This window comes from Xiphophorus hellerii, chromosome 11, assembly GCF_003331165.1.
Source record: "Xiphophorus hellerii strain 12219 chromosome 11, Xiphophorus_hellerii-4.1, whole genome shotgun sequence".
NCBI lineage: Eukaryota > Metazoa > Chordata > Actinopteri > Cyprinodontiformes > Poeciliidae > Xiphophorus > Xiphophorus hellerii.
In genome coordinates, this window is record NC_045682.1 from 19,212,645 (window position 1) to 19,230,350 (window position 17,706).

General features: G+C 42.6%; 1 protein-coding gene across 2 annotated transcripts in view; it reads left to right on the top strand.

The window, feature by feature from the left end:
• The window catches only part of spns2 (SPNS lysolipid transporter 2, sphingosine-1-phosphate), a 78,641-nt gene that overhangs the window by 11,238 nt on the left and 49,697 nt on the right, over positions 1 to 17,706 (top strand). For both annotated transcript variants that reach the window (XM_032576383.1, XM_032576384.1), the window contains exon 2: positions 11,400 to 11,465. In XM_032576383.1, the coding sequence (XP_032432274.1) occupies positions 11,400 to 11,465 (66 nt within the window). The remainder of the gene's footprint in view (positions 1 to 11,399; positions 11,466 to 17,706) is intronic.

A 17,706-nucleotide genomic window follows, 5' to 3' on the forward strand; every position in this document is an offset into this window, starting at 1 on the left:
TCTCCTGATTGTTTTTGGGCCTTGTCGCATATTTCATCGTCAGCTATTGTTTTGACTCGATGCATCGGTGTCTGTCATGTTGTCGGCGGGATTTTCATTGCCCCGCTTAGCGCACGTCTCGGTTTGGAAGAAGCGGGTCTGAATGAGGCCGCTGACCTCTGTCAGAGTCTCAGATCTTCCTGTTAATGGCCGGGGTCAAAGGTGGGCTCGCACTGGCTCAGATGCACTTAAAGCGGCGGCTCTGTCTTGTCTGTCTTCAATGAGAAAGTGTCGTCGATATCAGTTCCCGAGACATTTGAGTTGTCACAGCAAAGCGACAACAACAAAAAAACAGGTTGCTATGCGCACATATCAAAAACCCCATTACTGTTTCAATCCAAAACACTGAAGGAAGCACGTATGTCATCACATTTTAATTGTGGTCATTGTTGCACCCCATATATAAAAATATAATGGAGTTTTGTTTGACAGCAACAACAGAAGAGCAGAAATCCCCTCCCAACGTTTCATGTGTTTAGTTAATCCCACTGACTGACATCTGCTTGCTAATCGTGGATTACCTGAGGGTTGCAGTAGCTGTCTGAGTTATTCTTGAGGGAAGATGGTGCGGTATGTGGAGGAAACGTTTGAGAGACACAAAAAGAAAGGGGAAAAAAAGTTACCTTTAGGTGTTTTCCCACGCCAGGAGGAATTTACTTCGTTTACACACCCTATGTTTGCGTTTAGGCAAGACAGAAATGTCAGCGATGGAAAGGAAAGCATCCCTATCAAAAATCACATAAATCTAAGAAACAACTAATCAGGTGAGACTTCAAAATCACTGTCGGTGTTTAATATACATGAGCCAATAAGAGATATGACCTATAAAACTGCAATTAGCTCTGAGACACTTCAAGAATAAATGCAGAACAAAAGATTCCCTTCATCGTCTTTCTCTTCATACTTCAAAAGTAAATTAATGAAAGATGATTTAAAGTTTTTATGTGGGTAAGAGAATGCAAAAACATCATATCACTACTAGTATAGAAGCAGTTGGACCTTTTTAGCTCGCTATTCTTCATTTGCGTGGCCAAAGCACGGCAATTATCCCGAGGAGGAAAAAAAAAAGACACTCTGTGCCACTCTAAAGTGCAATTGAGCTGAAAATACTAAACAGAGTCCATTTTGAGCCTTTTGTGCTTTGCGGGCTCCTGTAGAAGATCCCCATAAAGACAGGCTCAAGTTGTGGTTAAATCAAGTGGAGGACAGTTAAATAGTTGAGTCTGGTTAGACATAAAGTCTTTCGTATAGCTATCTTACGCAGCTGCCTAAAAACCTTCCAACCAGACACGGCACACAAGAGCTAACGCTAACAGCGACTCTGAAAGGATGACTGTATTTAGCCAGCTATTATTTAAATAACCGGGTTTATCTGCTTTATTTCAGAGAGCGCAGCTTTTCTTCTAATAATTAAACCTGCCTCGTGGAAACGGATAGCATTAAACGCGCTTGTTGTCAAAGACAAAGAGGATGTTTCAGTAGCTGCTGTAAATCTGGAGTGAAACCAGAGGAGAAATGAAATCTCATTAAAAACACTACATAATAACTTTAATCCTCTGCGCTGTTATGTAAAAAGCAGTGGGATTACTGACGAACACACACGTGCTGATGCTAGCATGTGCGCGGACAGGCTCGGCCGCCTTGTTTAGCCGAGGTAGCTGCTCATCCCGATACAGGTTAAACATGCAGAAATAGTTTTATTTATTGTTTTAAAGGACTTGTTAGGGAAATTTAAGAATAACTGATGGTTATATGGGTCAGATTATCATCTTATTCAGGTTTTAGGGTTTGTTTTGCAAATGTTGACATGCTTCTCCCTCAAACAAGCTTTTTATGGCCTATACTCACAAGTATTCTTGCAATATAAGCTAATAAATAAGCCTGTGGAGGTTTAGAGTTCAGTTTATTTGCCTCTAAACTGAATATAAATCTCATTTTCTGGGTGCTGATGCAAACTTGACCACATTGCTGCTTCTCTGATGTGTTGATCCACCCACCATTTGGTACCTCTTTCTCTCTCTCTCCCCAATGATTATCTCCGGTTAATGTGTCCAGGTCTGAGGAATCCTCCCTAAATAACTCTCCTTCAGATCCACGTTTAAGGTCGGGTTCAGCTGCCGCTCAGTATTCCTGGGAGACGCCGGTGCGAACGAGCGAAGCTCATGGTTATGCCGCCGCAATCAGACAGTCCCATCACATCTCAAATACCTTTGCTTCGCTTCACCGCATCTCTATCCAAAACATCTAATGCATTATCTCATCCGAACAAGCCGGGCCATAGCACCCTGGATGTATTATTGATGAGCTATAGGTTCGGTCTGCTCCGTCGATGCTTTACGGCGGATCCACAACAGCGCTATCAAATATTTAGCACGGATTGGCAGGGATTAACGCAACGCTGCCCCTGAGCTGAACGCAAGCTTTTGATTAGTGATGGAAAATTAGTTGGACGAAAGAAAAGAGCTACTAATTGAAGCGGTAAGGCTGGTAAAGCTAGAAGCCTTCAAATCGATGTAGCGTGATGAGTTCTTACAAAGGTCAGGACGGCTTGGTTGCTGAAATATCCGCTCGTCTTTTGAAGAGGTTTTCAGGTACATAGATTATGATTTAAAGTAGTTTTTTTTTCTGTAGGTGTAGGTTTCATCAATGAATTAGTAGAATGAAAAATGACTCAAGATGTTCACTTTTAGTAACAAATCGATTTTATGATGAGACTTAGCTGGAGGAATGCGGTGCAGTGTGTGTTATACCCCAAGAATCAAAATACGTTCCAACGTTCAGGAGTTATGACAGCTGAAATGGCCTCGAGCTAGAAAAATATCGATCATTGTGTGTTTATGCGTTGATACATGTCTGGTCTTGTTCCTCTGGTTTTCATGACATTTGTTCCATGTATACTTTATTATCTCCTCTTCTTGAAGATATGTAAACATGTAGAAATCAAGAACAACCAGAATGTGCAGCTACGTCCGCCTGCAGGCAACGAGGCTGCTAGATGCACTGTTAGTCATCAAAACAAGAGACACTTGGATGCGAAACGCACCAGGCCTGGACTGATATCAGTTTGGTTTGACTTTATCAAAGTATTTCCACACTTTGCTTTCATTCTGCTGTTTCGAGTTGAAATGTAACAGCGTTATATTTAGAGTTCACACCAGGGCAACTTGAGGTATTTCTAAGATGCTGAATTTGTTTGTTTTGTAATTAAAGGGAGCTGTATTAGGTCAAATCGACATGTTATAATGATATTCCTTCATCAAAACCATACCTGGCCTTGATTCTCTGATGTATGTTTGAGAAATCCTTTACGTTTCCCGTGGCAACCATTCAGCTGTGCAAAACACCTGGTTGGTGCTGTTTTCAAGCATCTGAGGATCCATTAACTCACCTCACTCCGCTCCTTCAGACTAGCCAGCAGCAATTAGCAAACACTTGCTGAACCTGCGCATCATGCTGAGCTCATTGTAGGAGCCACATCTCAGTGCAATGTTGGTAAAAACATTGTTAATAGAGGAGCGATGTTGTGATGACTTCTTGAAGGTGGATTTTCAGAAAGAGACAGAGATCTTAAAGCAACAGAGCCCCAATTTCAAGGCGTTAAATTACAAAGTCAAATTTCCTTTAAGTCATATTTGATATATACAGCATTTTTATAACAGCTGAAGATAACATGGTCACTTGATCGTGCTATAAAATAGAACCATGCATCTGGAAAACACATAACACTGCCTCTTTAAGGGGAAAAGTTTGTTTCTTTAAGCCAGTTGAGCAGCAGTGTGCAGCAAAAGGCGATGGAGGAGGAAACTCTTAGTTTTATTGGCACTTTCTCCAACCCCTCATGAAAAGGAGAAGAATATTCTGATGCAAAACTATATACACCTTGGTATGTAACCCCCCTCCGCTGATACGGTTGCTCAGCAACTGGCGGTCAGCTGGGCACCTTTCATCCTTCATCCACGCTCACTTCCCAGCATGTCCCGAGACTCGTTCCCCCTCTCTCTGCAGACAGAGGGGGAATCCATCCTCTTGCATGAACCCTGAAGCCCTCCCATGCGGACGGCTGCGTTTCCCAGACATCTGCAGCACGTTTCCTTTCTGTGTGGCAGGCGAAGGAAGTGGAATGGAAAAACTGCTCCCTCCGCCCACCGTAGCCACATGGCAAAGGGAGGAGAGCAGTCGGTCAGGAGCCCGCCGGCCGCGGTCGGGCATATTTGTGGTCGGCTTTCTCCTCGACTTCAGTCTGAAGCTCGGGCCTGCCTCCGCTCTCTCCTTCTCAGGCGCTCGAATCGCTTCCCCACCAAAAAAGAAGAAAAAAGAAAGTCCGGGATTACAATCAGAAAGGCAGCGCTTTCTCCTCACTCATTATGTTTCCCCTGCTGACTTCCCTGCTTCCCTCTCTCCCTGCCAGGCTCTATTTATACTGACGGGGGGGCGACGCACGAAAAAGGGAGCACCCCCTTTTCTAGCAGGAGAGGACTTGGCCCACATCAGCAGGAGCGGTTCACCGCTGCTCGGCACTCTCTGGCCAGAATGAATGACTTCCATCCATCGGCTTGTGAAACCAGGAGGGAAAGGGGGAACAATCAGACATATATACCAAACAATGGAAACAAAAAAAAAAAAAAAACACGCTTTGAGGGAAACAAACCCAGCCCTGATGCAGCCGCTGACTGCTATTCTCTGCGTCCTTTCAGGGTCTCTCTCTTAAACTGGATTCTCCTCTTAGCCTAGTTTCTCTGAACAGAAATAGAGGCAATAGAAGCTGCAGATCCCAACATGTCTCTGCTGGGGGGTTTGGAAATGAAACCTGCCCTCTCGCCAGCTTCTGAAGGGCCTGTCTGCGTGTCGGTCTGGGTTGGCTGTTTTTGTTGTCTCATGCCTTCATTTGGATTTATTTCGCCGCCTCCACCACCACCACCACCGCCGCCACCCAGCAGTAAATCAACAGTTTGGGTTGCAGTCACAAAACGTACTATTCATGTCTCCGAATGATCGGCGACCATTCATTTGCTCTGAATGTGCCATTTGTGGCACGGGCAACGCGCGGCGATTTGAGTCATTCATGCTCCATCTCATAAAGACGGACTTTATGAGCGGGTGGAATAAGCGCGGGCCGCCCGGCCTCCTTTCTGTTTCTAACTGCGACGTGCCGCTGCTGCTACGCACGCACGCACGCACGCACGCGAATGCTCTGCTCGCGCACCAATCGATTCGTGAAAGAGGGCTTTTAGTGTTACAGGAGACATAAACCTGACGTCACAGAATAGGTCAATGGGAGCAGTTTAAACGCCTCGTCAATAGTTTTTTTTTATTTTTTCATCTTTAGTCTGAGCTGGTGAAGTGGGAGGCATGTGAGGAGAAGGGAGTGGCCTGGCACCGGGCGCTGAGCACCTTGACTGAAGGTAGCAGCGGCAGGTGTTTGTGTGAGCCGTCAGGAAGAGCCGCATTCCTGGGATGTTTCCCCTCTTTCGGCGTCGCACAGAAAGCCGCGACGGCTCAGAAGCTCACTGGTGTCTCTCAGTTACAGTACACTGCGGAGCTGTTTCGTAGCCTTTGATTTTTTTTTTTTTTTTCACACTTTGTCATGTTACAGTCATAAACTTCGAGGTATTTTAGGAAGCTGGTGCATTCAAGTTTTAGAAGTGAAATCTGGACAGTGTGACCTGCGTCGTGAAGACCAATGAATGCAGCACACAGCAGGTCAGGGAGAACGATGTGGTTTAAAGCAGAGTTAGGTTATAAAACAATGCATCTTCTCACAGAGCTTAGCCGAGCCGCGCTCCACACTGTTTAATCCATCATCAGATAATAGGAAGAGATAGCACAACTGGAAAGAGCTCAGGCACGACAATCTGTTGTAAACTTATTATGCGCTCCCTATATATATATATTTTTTTTTTTTTACCTGTGTGTTGAATGTTGTTTGTGATGGACAGCTAACTCATCACTCTAATGACATAATATCTTTGACAAGACATGGGGGTGGCAGCATCATGCAGTGGGAATTTCTTTATTTTTTTCCCCCAACAGATACAATGAAGCCGATTATGTTCAGGTTATATAAAAATATTTAGATCAAATCACTGCAATGTGTTTGAATGGCCCAGTCAAAGTCCAGAGGATCAGTGGAAAGAGTTGAAGACTGATGTTCACAGATGCAACAGTTTGTATAATCTGACTGAGTTTGAGCTACTTTTTTTTATTTAACCTTTATTTCACCAGCATACAAAAACTAATTTGGCTTCGGTGCAAAAGAATTGCAGTAAAGGTGGCGCTAACAGAGTTTCGACTAAAGGGTGCTGAATGCAAATCCACACCACACTTTTCAGATCTTTGAATAGAAGACAATTTGAAAACCTTTCACTTTACAATTATGTGCTACTTTGTCCTGTTTTGCCAAATACAATCTAAAAATACATAGAGGTTGTTGTATGGAACGTGACAAAATGGAACAAAATCCAATAGGCATAAATACTTCAACAAGGTTAGATATGAGATGTTTAAGGAACGAAGCTACACTGAAAATATCTCCTTTTTTTTTTTTGCATCGCTCTCTGAGATTTTCTACCATCAAATGTTGCACATCAAACTGAGTTCTAATAAACTCAGTTTATATTTTAAAAAAAAAAACTGCCTTCCTTTCTCTTGACCTTTATCTCCTTCAGCTCGCATGCACCATCGTCATGGCAACTGCAGCAGTGCTGCTGGGCTTCAACAGAGGTTGAAGCAGCGAATAAAGATCAAGATCCACTGAAAGGCTGAAGGGTGGATCGGGGCAGAAAGTGATCATCAGGAGAAGCGGCTGAATGTAAAGTAGTGGAAACGCTGCAGACAGCGTCGACGCTCTAGCCGCGCTGCTACGCGCAGTCTCTGCTGCTTCTCTGTAATCCCCCTCAGATTAACTCACTTCATTGCACGGCTCATTGCACTTGAAACCCATGCAACCCACTGGACGGCTTTAATCTGCCTTCCATCTCTTTTTTTGTTGTGTTTTTATCAATTGCTCAACAGTTACTCTCACGGTTTCTGCCCTTCTTATGTAACGGGGACCGCTTGTTTGGGGTTGAGGGGGGTTTAGTGGTTGTAGCCGCTCTGCTCGGTTCAGTCAACAATTCCAGATCTGCACTCGGTGTCTTGTCGAGGAACACGCCGCCTGCTGTGTTGACTCTTTTTTTTTTTTTTTTTTTTTGAGTAATTGCCTGGTAATTGTGCTGTAAGAACTAGCCGGGTGTGGCTCAGACGAACCCACACCGTGTCCAGGAGGGACGCTCCACCATCTGGTGTAGGAACCTCATCACAGCAGATGTATGAGTGTGTGTGCGTGCGTGTGTGTGTGTAGCAGAAATACGGTGGGGAGGTGGGCTAACAGTCAAGGCTAATTACTGTACAGCTGCAGTTTTACACTTCTGCTGCTGTTTGACAGGGTGGTCAGAGTCCCTGTTGCAGCTACTGCGTCTGCAGGGTGTGTGTCGGTGAAGCCAGACTGACATTTGTCGGTAAAATACTGTGTAGCAGGTATTTTAATCTTTTTTTTTTTTTTTTTTACCCCGGCTTTAATGTGTTTATTGTTTCATTAAGGAATTCTTTTGCAGTCGCATCATAATATCAGGAATCATGAGCAAAGTACTTGGTCACACATGTTGGGGATTGCCCCCATGTTGGCCTAAAAACATGTTTTATTTGTTGCTTATAATGGCTCGACTGTTCTTGTGGCTTTCCAGCACAAGAACGGTGCTGCAAACCCACATGTGCGTTTCATTAGCATGTTATCGAAAGTTCATGTACTTCAGTAAGTAGATTCACTCAGCACACACTGGAGCTGTACTACTGGGACACTGTATTGGATCCTTGACTCCACTTGAATTCATATCTATTAGTCTTTACAACTGTGCAGTTTTTCCTAAAAACTTGCTAACTCTTCAGGAAGCATTAAAAAAGTTACATTAACTCCTTCTAGATTACGCCTCGCCTTTTTAGCAGACACCACACCTCAGAAACAGTGCAGCTATCGTCAGATTCTTTGCGTTAACAGTGAGCGATGTGTTCCACTGAAACTAAAAACGATGAGCAAACTTAAGGCGAGTAATCGCGAAAGACAAACAACGAAAAGATTTTTTTTACTGTAAACCTGAAATGTGCTTCCTGCACTGTAGGAATGTCAAGCTGGTGGTCTGACTCAGATCACTGGTATGTGCACCTGCAACCTGCTTTCCACCGCCTCCCTCTGTTGTCAGGGATGTGGTGCCAGTTGTAGTCAGCGGCCTTTCTGTTCTTGTTGATAAAGTAGACTCTTTCTCAGTCTTTGCACCCTGAGATAACGAAGGACAGAAAGTCTTTCCAGAGATTCAGGTGGATTGCAGCTACCGGGATTTGCTTATGTGATGGTGTGCAAAGGAGACAAACTTTTCAGTGTGTTATTTATTTATTTTTTTATCCATTTTCATGAGCCATGTTGCAATCCCAAAGCCCGTCTGCCAGCGGCACTGCCAAGCACATCACTCTTTGTTTGGACTGCTGGAATTTACAGCTTAGATAGTACTCTTGCTTGCTTTCTATCCTGATAAAAAAATATTTATATATAAAACTTTCAAGCTGGTGCTCTCAGGAGAATCAACATTTGTTTCACCTGCTGCTTCTTGTTTCCCGACGCTTTAAATTTCACAGCAGCCATAAAGAAATCTTCTCTAGCTCTGATCTTATCTCCTTCCTGATCGCGATCTTCAGATGTTTAAGACGTGTTAAAAGACTTTGTGAGATTTTTGTTTTCCCCACACGCCTGTAAACAACACAAACAAGTCATAATGCTGTGATGTGCAGATACTCGGCACTTTTCATCTGCATCCTGCCCTGAGAGTTTGCCAAGCGCGGGGTGCCGTTCACTTCATTAAAACGTTGGTGCAGTTTCTCTTTTTTGAATCTTGGGTTACAGTAAAAGGACTAAAATGTCTTCAAAGGCCTGATGGTTTCTCTCATGCCAGTGTGATGTTTAATTACTTCTGCATGTTTGTGTGACTGATGAGGGCCACCAGATCCACAAACCGCATGCAGTCTGTTTCACTGTCATCAAATAAAACTAAAAACATTTTAGAAAACTTGTCCTGCTCTCCTGAATTGTTTACATGAGTCACAGAGAGTTTAATGATGTAGAAAGTGTGTGTGGGCGTGTGTGGGGGTGTGTGGGTGTGTGTGTGTTGGGAGATTTTATGGCAGAAAAAGTGGTTTGGCAGTCCAAAACGTTCAAATGTAACAGCTTGTATGTTTAGAGCTTTTTACTTAAAGGGGAAATGTGGGATATGCACTAATTTTTCTGTGATTTATTTTTGGTGAAATTCAACAGATCATTTAATAGCAGTGGTATACCAAACGTCACTATTCATCAGCAATTCATTTCAATGTCGTAGACAAATATCTCCTGCATCGCCTTATTTAACGCAGTAGTGTACATCATTTTGTTGACAAGTGCACTGACACAGTAGGAGAGGTGCAGATAAAGAATATATGCTATAGAGAATCGCAATTCCTACTCCAATTAATTCTGAAAAATCGATTCTATGTCTTTGCCGCTCCTATTTGTGAGTTTACTGCACATCGCATTCAGCATCCAGTCAGCCAGTCAGCCAGTATACAACAACATCTCGCCTACCCTGTGTATTTTGACTAGTTCTTTGATATTTTTCTATTAGAGAAAACACCAGGCAGCTAAGCTAACCTAATTCTGGTAAATTAAGTTTCAGAATGTTATGCACGAGCCTATTTTTACTATAAACTGATGGAATTTGATACAGTACAGAACCTTAGAGAATAGCGTTAAATAAAGGCGCTATTTGTTTACAGTCTTCTTCTCTTGTCCGCCACATAGTACAAACATAGAAAAAAAATATTTTTGAATTAAGAATCGTTTCTGAATCGAATAGTGACCCTACGAATTGGAATTGAATATTTAGGCACTGAAAGATTTGCATTTCTACCCAGTAATATTTCTTAATCTCATGCAAGACTATGCAAACACTCCATCTGCGCTCACGAAGATTGACTGACCACAGGAAGAAGGGTGTATGGATCTGAAAGTGAAACTGATGTCACGGCCTACTTCCTGATTAATTTGGTTAATAATTAATCAGAGAACAGGGCCAACTGCCTGCTATTGGATTTGTGCCGCATAGCAAAATATGTATATGTACCAGAATCATAGGAAGGCAAAGCCGGAACATTTCGCTCTTAAAGCTGCACATTTTTATGTGCCATTTAATGGAAGGAAGAGTCAATATTTTTCACAAGTGTATTAGCTCCCAAGATATTGCTTAATAATTTATCTGTTAGGCACAGTGCTGTTACCAGGCATCTGTTGAAGTGGTTCAGTCTGTGTTAGCTGTGAGGTGGCCAGGGAGACAGACTGGGCTTCACTGCTAATCCGTTCTTTTTTGATCTGGGTAACGGCTGTTTTAGCTTCTTTCCGAGACATTTTAGAGAACATGGCTCCTGTTAATTGTGCATCAATTGACTATTAATGGACTTTACTGATGTGCAGCTCTCCGATGTCAAATATTTCGGGACGGGTAGTGGAATGATGTCTCGTTTTTTGGCAAAGTTAAGTGGCATCCGCCAATCACATGTGGACTTTTTCCAGTTTGGAGGTACAGATATAACAGCACCAAGAAAGTTAGAATGCAAATACAACTCTGGAAAAAACTAAGAGAGCACTTAAATGATAAATTTCCCTGATCTTACTTTTCATAGGTATGTGTTTGAGTAAAATGAACTTTTTTTTTTTTATTATTCTATGAAGTGCTGACAACATGTTACTGAAATTACAAGCAAAAATTTAGTATGTGATGCAGCACTTTCAGACCTCAAAGGAAAAAAAAAAAAAAACAAGTTCATCTTCATTTAGAAACAGCAATACTAATGTTTTAACTCTAGAAGAGTTCAGAAATCAATATTTGGTGGAATGACCAGGAGGTTTTCAATGGGGTTCACAGCAGTGGGCTCTTAATTTTTCCAGAGCTGTAGGTAAAGAGACAAAAACGGGATTTCTTCTGCTCTAAATAGATTTTACACTTATTACTTCACATAGATAAATATTCTTAAGTACCGTGAAGTATAGACTTTACCGGTCGGTCTTCTTTAAGCTCAGCACTGTATGGCCGCCTGCAGCACAAAAGAAAAAATCCATTCCTCTTCATGGATTATAACTGGATGACAGCCTCTTGATAAAGACTTTAGCTGTCAAAAGTCACAAAACCCTTCCATAAAGCCAGACAGGATTGTGCTGTTAGTCTGATGAACTTCAGTGGTTGTGATTAAGTGTCTGATTACGCCTTGAAACCACATTTATGTTTTCTTCTTGTTCCTGTGTGCAGGCGTTCTGCTCGACATCCAGCGGCACTATGAGGTAACTGACAGTGGAGCCGGCTTGTTGCAAACAGGTAATTCTCCTTTAATCCCTTAATTACACATGAGAAGAAAAAAAGTAGCTCCACTCCTGAACGCATATCTCTGTGATTACTGTAATTACTGCAGTAGTGTCATTTTAAACGAATGGGACAATGAACAACAAGTGGCTGAACTGCAAATCTTTGGCTTTGATCTTAGCCTATAAAAATTTAATGTGTATTAACACAGATCTAGCAGCTATGTTTTCACTTTTTTAAACGGAAACTCAAATAAATCTGTTGGATTCCAACTTTACAGACGTTTTAAAGAAAAACATTTGACCAGAAATGCAACAATTAGAATTTGACATTTAAAATTCACTTTAAGGCCAATGATAAACATAGAACAAAGATAAAAGAATGATCGAATGCCTTCTTTAGCATCTTATATTGGGAATTAGCACAGCTAGCATAGCTAAAACATCCATTTTTATACATATTCCCTAAAGAAGGTAGGACTCTAAGATTTCCTAAACATTTCCAAATTCATTCTTCATTCTTTGATTTGTGACAGAGGTTAAAAATTAAATGTCATGAATAAAATAGAGTCTTTACACTCCGTCCAGCCATCTTGAATGAATGAACGGCAGACATATCTCAGTTTTCCATAAAAACACATTTTCTTTTAAATAACATACTTCTTTCATTTTTAAATACCCCACTGATGCAAAAAAGCTCCTTCATTCAGGAACAACTTCCTCACTGAAGAGTGTTGTTGACATGCTAGCAAGGTGTGGTGCATTCACTGTTCAAAAAAGGTTGGATTGTTGACGTTCTGACCGTTGAGTTTAAGCGGATCAGAGCCGTTGTCTAAATCTCCAAAATGCACAAATGTACGCGATTTCAAGACTTCTTACATGCACAAACATATAAAGTTTTGAAGCACATGTCAGCCCCAGCTGACTCCTGGAAGTATGTGCTGTATTAACACGCATACAAATGAAGCTTTTTGTGTTTTTGCTCTTATACCACTGGATCCCATCGTGACTCAAGCGACAGACTTGTGGTAGAAGCGTTTCCTCCCGGCAGCGTCAGTGCGGCAGAGAGGAAAACACAGCTCCAGTATGCGTGCCTCCAGAGTCTGACGACTCCGGTTTGGGGCAGGGCTTCCTGTGCCATTCCGAACCCCAAAATAAATCCATCTTCTAAGAAGATACCGTCCAAAGCCCTCTTACTGGAGGACAGGACCTCGTCTTGTCTCTGCCTGTGTACTCAGGCTCGTCCAAACACCGGCCACCTCTCCGCACATAAAGTGCCATTGAGGACAAGCAGGCAGTTTTAAGGTTGAGGCAGGGAAAGAATACAGTCCAGTGTTTCCCTCCACTTCACTCGGTGTTCCTAAGCTCACTTTGGTTGAACGGCGGGTTAGGGACAAAAATATCCAGCAGGAAAAGTAAAGTGTTTTCACTGAATTAGGCACTTGTTAACCCTCTAAATCTCATTTACACCTACAGTAATCTGGTTTTACTTGATCCTTTGTGTATTTTGTACCTTCGACTCCTCATGTGAATTTGTGGCAATTGCCCTGAGTTGCAGAAAGTTTTCCGTTTCTCTGTGTGCCTGCATGAGCCTCTGCATTTGTATGGGAGAAACCAGAAATTATGAAGGGTGCTTTATTTTCATTGGCTTGTTATGTCTACTGTGCACAGAACCACATTTGCAGAGACTCAAACACACTTGTGTTTGTTGACTTGCAGAGACAGCTGATTTATCCCCTATACCTTTAAAGTCCATGAAAGGCTTAGAGTTTTGGTCACACTGTGTCTATCTGTTTCGGTCTGGACTCCACTTGGCCCCTGATATCCAGATGACCCTTTTCTCACACCAGAATGAGGAATTGTGCTTGTCGGGGCTTTGAGCTGTGAGAGCTGGGTGGGTGCAGACCCCGAACTTAGGTGCGAAGAAAAGGTTTGGAGGGTGATGTAATGCTGGTCCTGGAAACGAGAGAGTCTCAGCTCAATGTGTGGACATGGATGTTTACATTTTGCACATCCGGCGTTCCCCACCCCCCGCTTCCTTCTCCAGTAGGAACAATCCCCGCCTCTGTGAGCACCTGGCTGGTTCTGCCTTTCCTCCATCCTCTCTGGCCTGGCAGCTCGGCTCCACCTGGGAACGCAAACTGCAGACGTAGATGTTTTGCAGGCAGTAGGTGTTGTCTCTCAGCAGAGGTTGTTACTCATTCGCTGCTGCCAGGTCAAACTGACCACACACCGCAAGTCACAGACTAAGCTAACAGCTGAGTAAGAATCACTTAACGTGCTCAAGGAAGAATTTTCCTCTTTTTTACAATCTTCTTTGGGTTTTCTTCAGACTGCAATAAAATTTCTTTACGTCAAGGTCAATGGCAAGTTGCTTCAGGAAATACCATCTTGACCAAACAGCGGTGTTGCTTCTTAGACCTGCAGCAACATTCCTACGTCACAATATATCCAGAAAAAACAGCTCTGAACTCTAAATTTCTTTACAGGCACAAGCATCTTATTGGACTTCTATGTGGTTTTTTGAGCATGACACTGAGACTTTGTAGATCTGTAAACAAGTCTTTATAAAAATTAATATTTCTTCCACATTGATTAAAAGAATTATATGGTACACACAGGATCGACTTCAGAAAAGCTTTCATCCACAGAAACACGCACAAATGAGGATTGTTTAAAACATGCCAAACACCTACGGGGCAGTGTAGCGCAGTACTAAAACCTATGTCAACCAATCAGATTGCATTAAAGCAACCATGACTTCCTGTTGGGAGTTAAACGTGGTGCCAAATAATGATGTGGGATATCATTATTTGTTGCAGATGGTAATCCCATCAACTTCGATAAAGAAAAAACAGTTTAATCTCCTTAGCATGATGCTCCCACCACTTTGCTTCAAAGTGGTTGGTAAAGGCTTTCAAAATAAAAATATTAAGCATGCATTATATTTTTAACACTTCATAATTACACACCACTTTGTGCTGGTCTATCATGTAAAAAGTGAAATCTGTGGTCCGAGGGTTGTAAAAATATTAATAATAATAAAAAAAACAATTCTCGATAATCTCTCCCTAACCGCGCTGACCTGAATTATTATTATTTTTTAAATTATTGTTTTGCCATGTGTTGTGTTAACCCCGTGTTTACACACTTAGGAACAACACAAGGAAAATACCCTGCGGTGAGCCCAGCCTATGCTGTGCAATTTGGCAACACAGATGCTTCCAAAAGCAGCTTACACAACAAAAACCGACAAGGTGTGTGCTCACCTCTACCGAGCACACACACGCTTTGTGCACATATGTCTTTCCAGACCCAAACAAGCAACATCTCAGCTCTCAGGTGCTGAGAGGTTGATGTGCTCAAAGCTGTAAAAGCAGAGGGGCGCTCGTTGAGCCCGGAGGGTTGTGGCCCCGACCAGCGGATCGGGCCCTTCAGACTTACATCGACTGTGCTGCTGAAATATGGAACGGTTTGTGTGTGTGTGTGTGTGGCCCTCGGGCAGAGGCTGTCTGAAGTAACTGTGTCTCACACAGCTGTGGAGAGGACAGGCCCAAGGGTGCAGAGGGTATGGAAGGTTAATGGAAGAAAGGAGAGGGGGTTTCACCTGGATGGTGTTACCTTCCATCGAGGGGAGAGTTTGACTCCTTTTGTGAGGAAAACGGAGAAATCTGAGAGAACATTTTTTCCCCTCCTGCTAGCATACTACGCTTATTGTGTCCGAGCGCTTTGAGGCAAACTAGAAAAGTTAATGAGTTGAATTATCTCTCATAATGGAAGCTGGCAAGATAATTATACCTCCCTGGTTTAGCATGGAGACGGTTATTGGGGTCAGCATGGCTAGATATACAGTGGGCGAGGCGGCTTAATCAGGGGCCTGCGCTGGAAACAGCTCACAGACCGAGTGTGCCGTCTTCCCTGCGTGGCTAATCCACCTTGTCTGAAACACGATACCAGCACACACACACACAGACACGCAAACACACACTGACTCTACCCCGGACTTGACAGGGTGTCAGTCTGCCGCAGTCAGCTAGAGACCTGTGAGAAATGAGGCCACAGCCACCGTGTGAGACTAATGGCCTCTGCTCGCCACACACATCCCAACATGTCACAGTTGTCTGCGTGAAGAATCCGAATGCACGCTTCTAGCAGGAGGAGGTGAAGCACACCGTCATTTAATAGGCCAAAGAACAAAGGGTGTTCATGTAAGAAACAAAAAGCCAGAGCGGTATGTGGTAAAAAATGTCAAATTAACAGGAAAAAGCTATCACCCCTGCCCTGCTATTTCCTATATTTTCCATTCAAAATTGCTTTAATAACTATGCCATACCAGAAACAACAATGATGTTGCCCATAGCAATGTGAATTCAGCTGAAGATCCTGAATGTAGCTCTGTTCAGTAGTTTAAACCTGCAAACTCTCAACATCACACTGAGACCCAATAACCTGAAGCCCTTTTCTATTTATAAATAATAAAAACCTGTTCTAGATCTCATCACAGGTGTACATAGACTAAAAACTCATCAGTGTGGCTTGCACAGATGCTATAAATGTTCAGTCTATTTTGTTTTGGCTTAGCATATCCCTGCATGTGCAGTGAACTGGTTGGCAGAAAATCTGCTTATAAGTATTTCCCCACACAGAAATCTAAGGCTTTTTCCACAGTTCCTAGACCTGACCAATTCAAAACTGAGCTTAACCGATTAGCCACACGTTTTCTTAGCAGCTAGCCGCCAGCCAACTGGACACGCTCAGATGCAGGCGAGGTTAGAGAAATTAGTGCTGGTTTCTTTGTTCTTTTGCACATTCAGAAGTTTCATCTTTTTACCGTCTGATATACACAACGTGAGCATGTTATAGTAAGCAGCCTTCACGGGCGCAACATAGAAGCAGGCTTAGGCAAAATGCTACAGCCTGAGGCCTACAGGGGAGTAAAGACTTCTACATACCTACTGTAGATAAACAATGGTCTCTACTCTTAAGGTGGGAACTTATATTGGGGGAGGTAACAGCGTTAAATATAATTTAGAAGATATAAGACAAATCTTTGTTACAATCCAAACTGTACATTTACTTTTCCATATGTTTTACGCTCTACTTTAATACAAAATTGAGAGAGAATCTCGGTTTACTGGACCTTACTGGATTTAATTTGTATTCTTAATAAAATGGACTAAGTTGTGGTGAGGAATGGCCGGCCTTTTTTACATTTTAAATAGTGCAAAAGTACCAGAGTTGTTTCCTGAGCATTTCTAGTTTGATGGTGCATAAATAAACACCAGCAGACTGCATTAAAAAGGGCTTTAAATGTTTGGGTTATTTTTGGTTACAGAGTTAGAAAACCCAACTCCTGAAGTTGCAATTCTGACTTTGGGAGTCAGATGTCCAATATGGCTGCCAAGCACTAAAACGTTGTGAAAATTGCAGACACAGTTTGTGTATAAGGACTTCAAAGTACTATAGCCTCATTAAATCAGGGATTGAAAAAGATCATTTGGTTTTTCTGACTTGTAACTAGTTCTGCGACTAATTTAGAAGTGATGTCACTCCTAGTTCCTTGTTTCAACTTCCACAACAAATCAAGTACAGCATTAGCTGTAGCCTGTTAGGCTAACCTCATTATTGGCATGCTCAGTCAGTTCAGGCTCCTGTGCTATTTTGGCCGTGATGGATAAAAATATCAGCATAAATTTATAAATTCCTTTGCAAAATGACTGATTGACAATATATTTTTGTAGACAATATGAACACAGTTCAAGATATGGAAATAAGCCTGAGACAAGGCCAACAAGACAACAACCAAAACAAAAGGCAAAGCACTTCAAGAACATGAAAGAAGACAGCAAGAAGGCTACATCGGACTCTGTATTGCCATGGTGCGTCACATGACCAACATTTTACGTGATACGTGTCAGTCAGAAATGTTTAGTATCACAAAGAAGCCTGTGTTTCCTTTTAAAGTGGGAAGTTGAGCTATCGTTGTTTGATCAGCTGTTTTGGCCGGTCACTGCCACTCCTATTTTGTCTCTTGGCCTCAACAGTATCCCTAGTTACCCCCCCGGCCCCCATCTCCCTCTCTCTCGCTCTCTCTCAGCAGTTTGGCAGCTGCTGTTGCCTTGTTGTCACTTACAGAAGCAAAGGCCGAATGTGACATGAGAGGAAACGATAGGAGAAGAACGAGCCACCTGCGACTTCCTCCTTCTTCCTCATGCACGGCATCGAGTGTTAATCTTCTCCGCTATTGATTCCCGAAG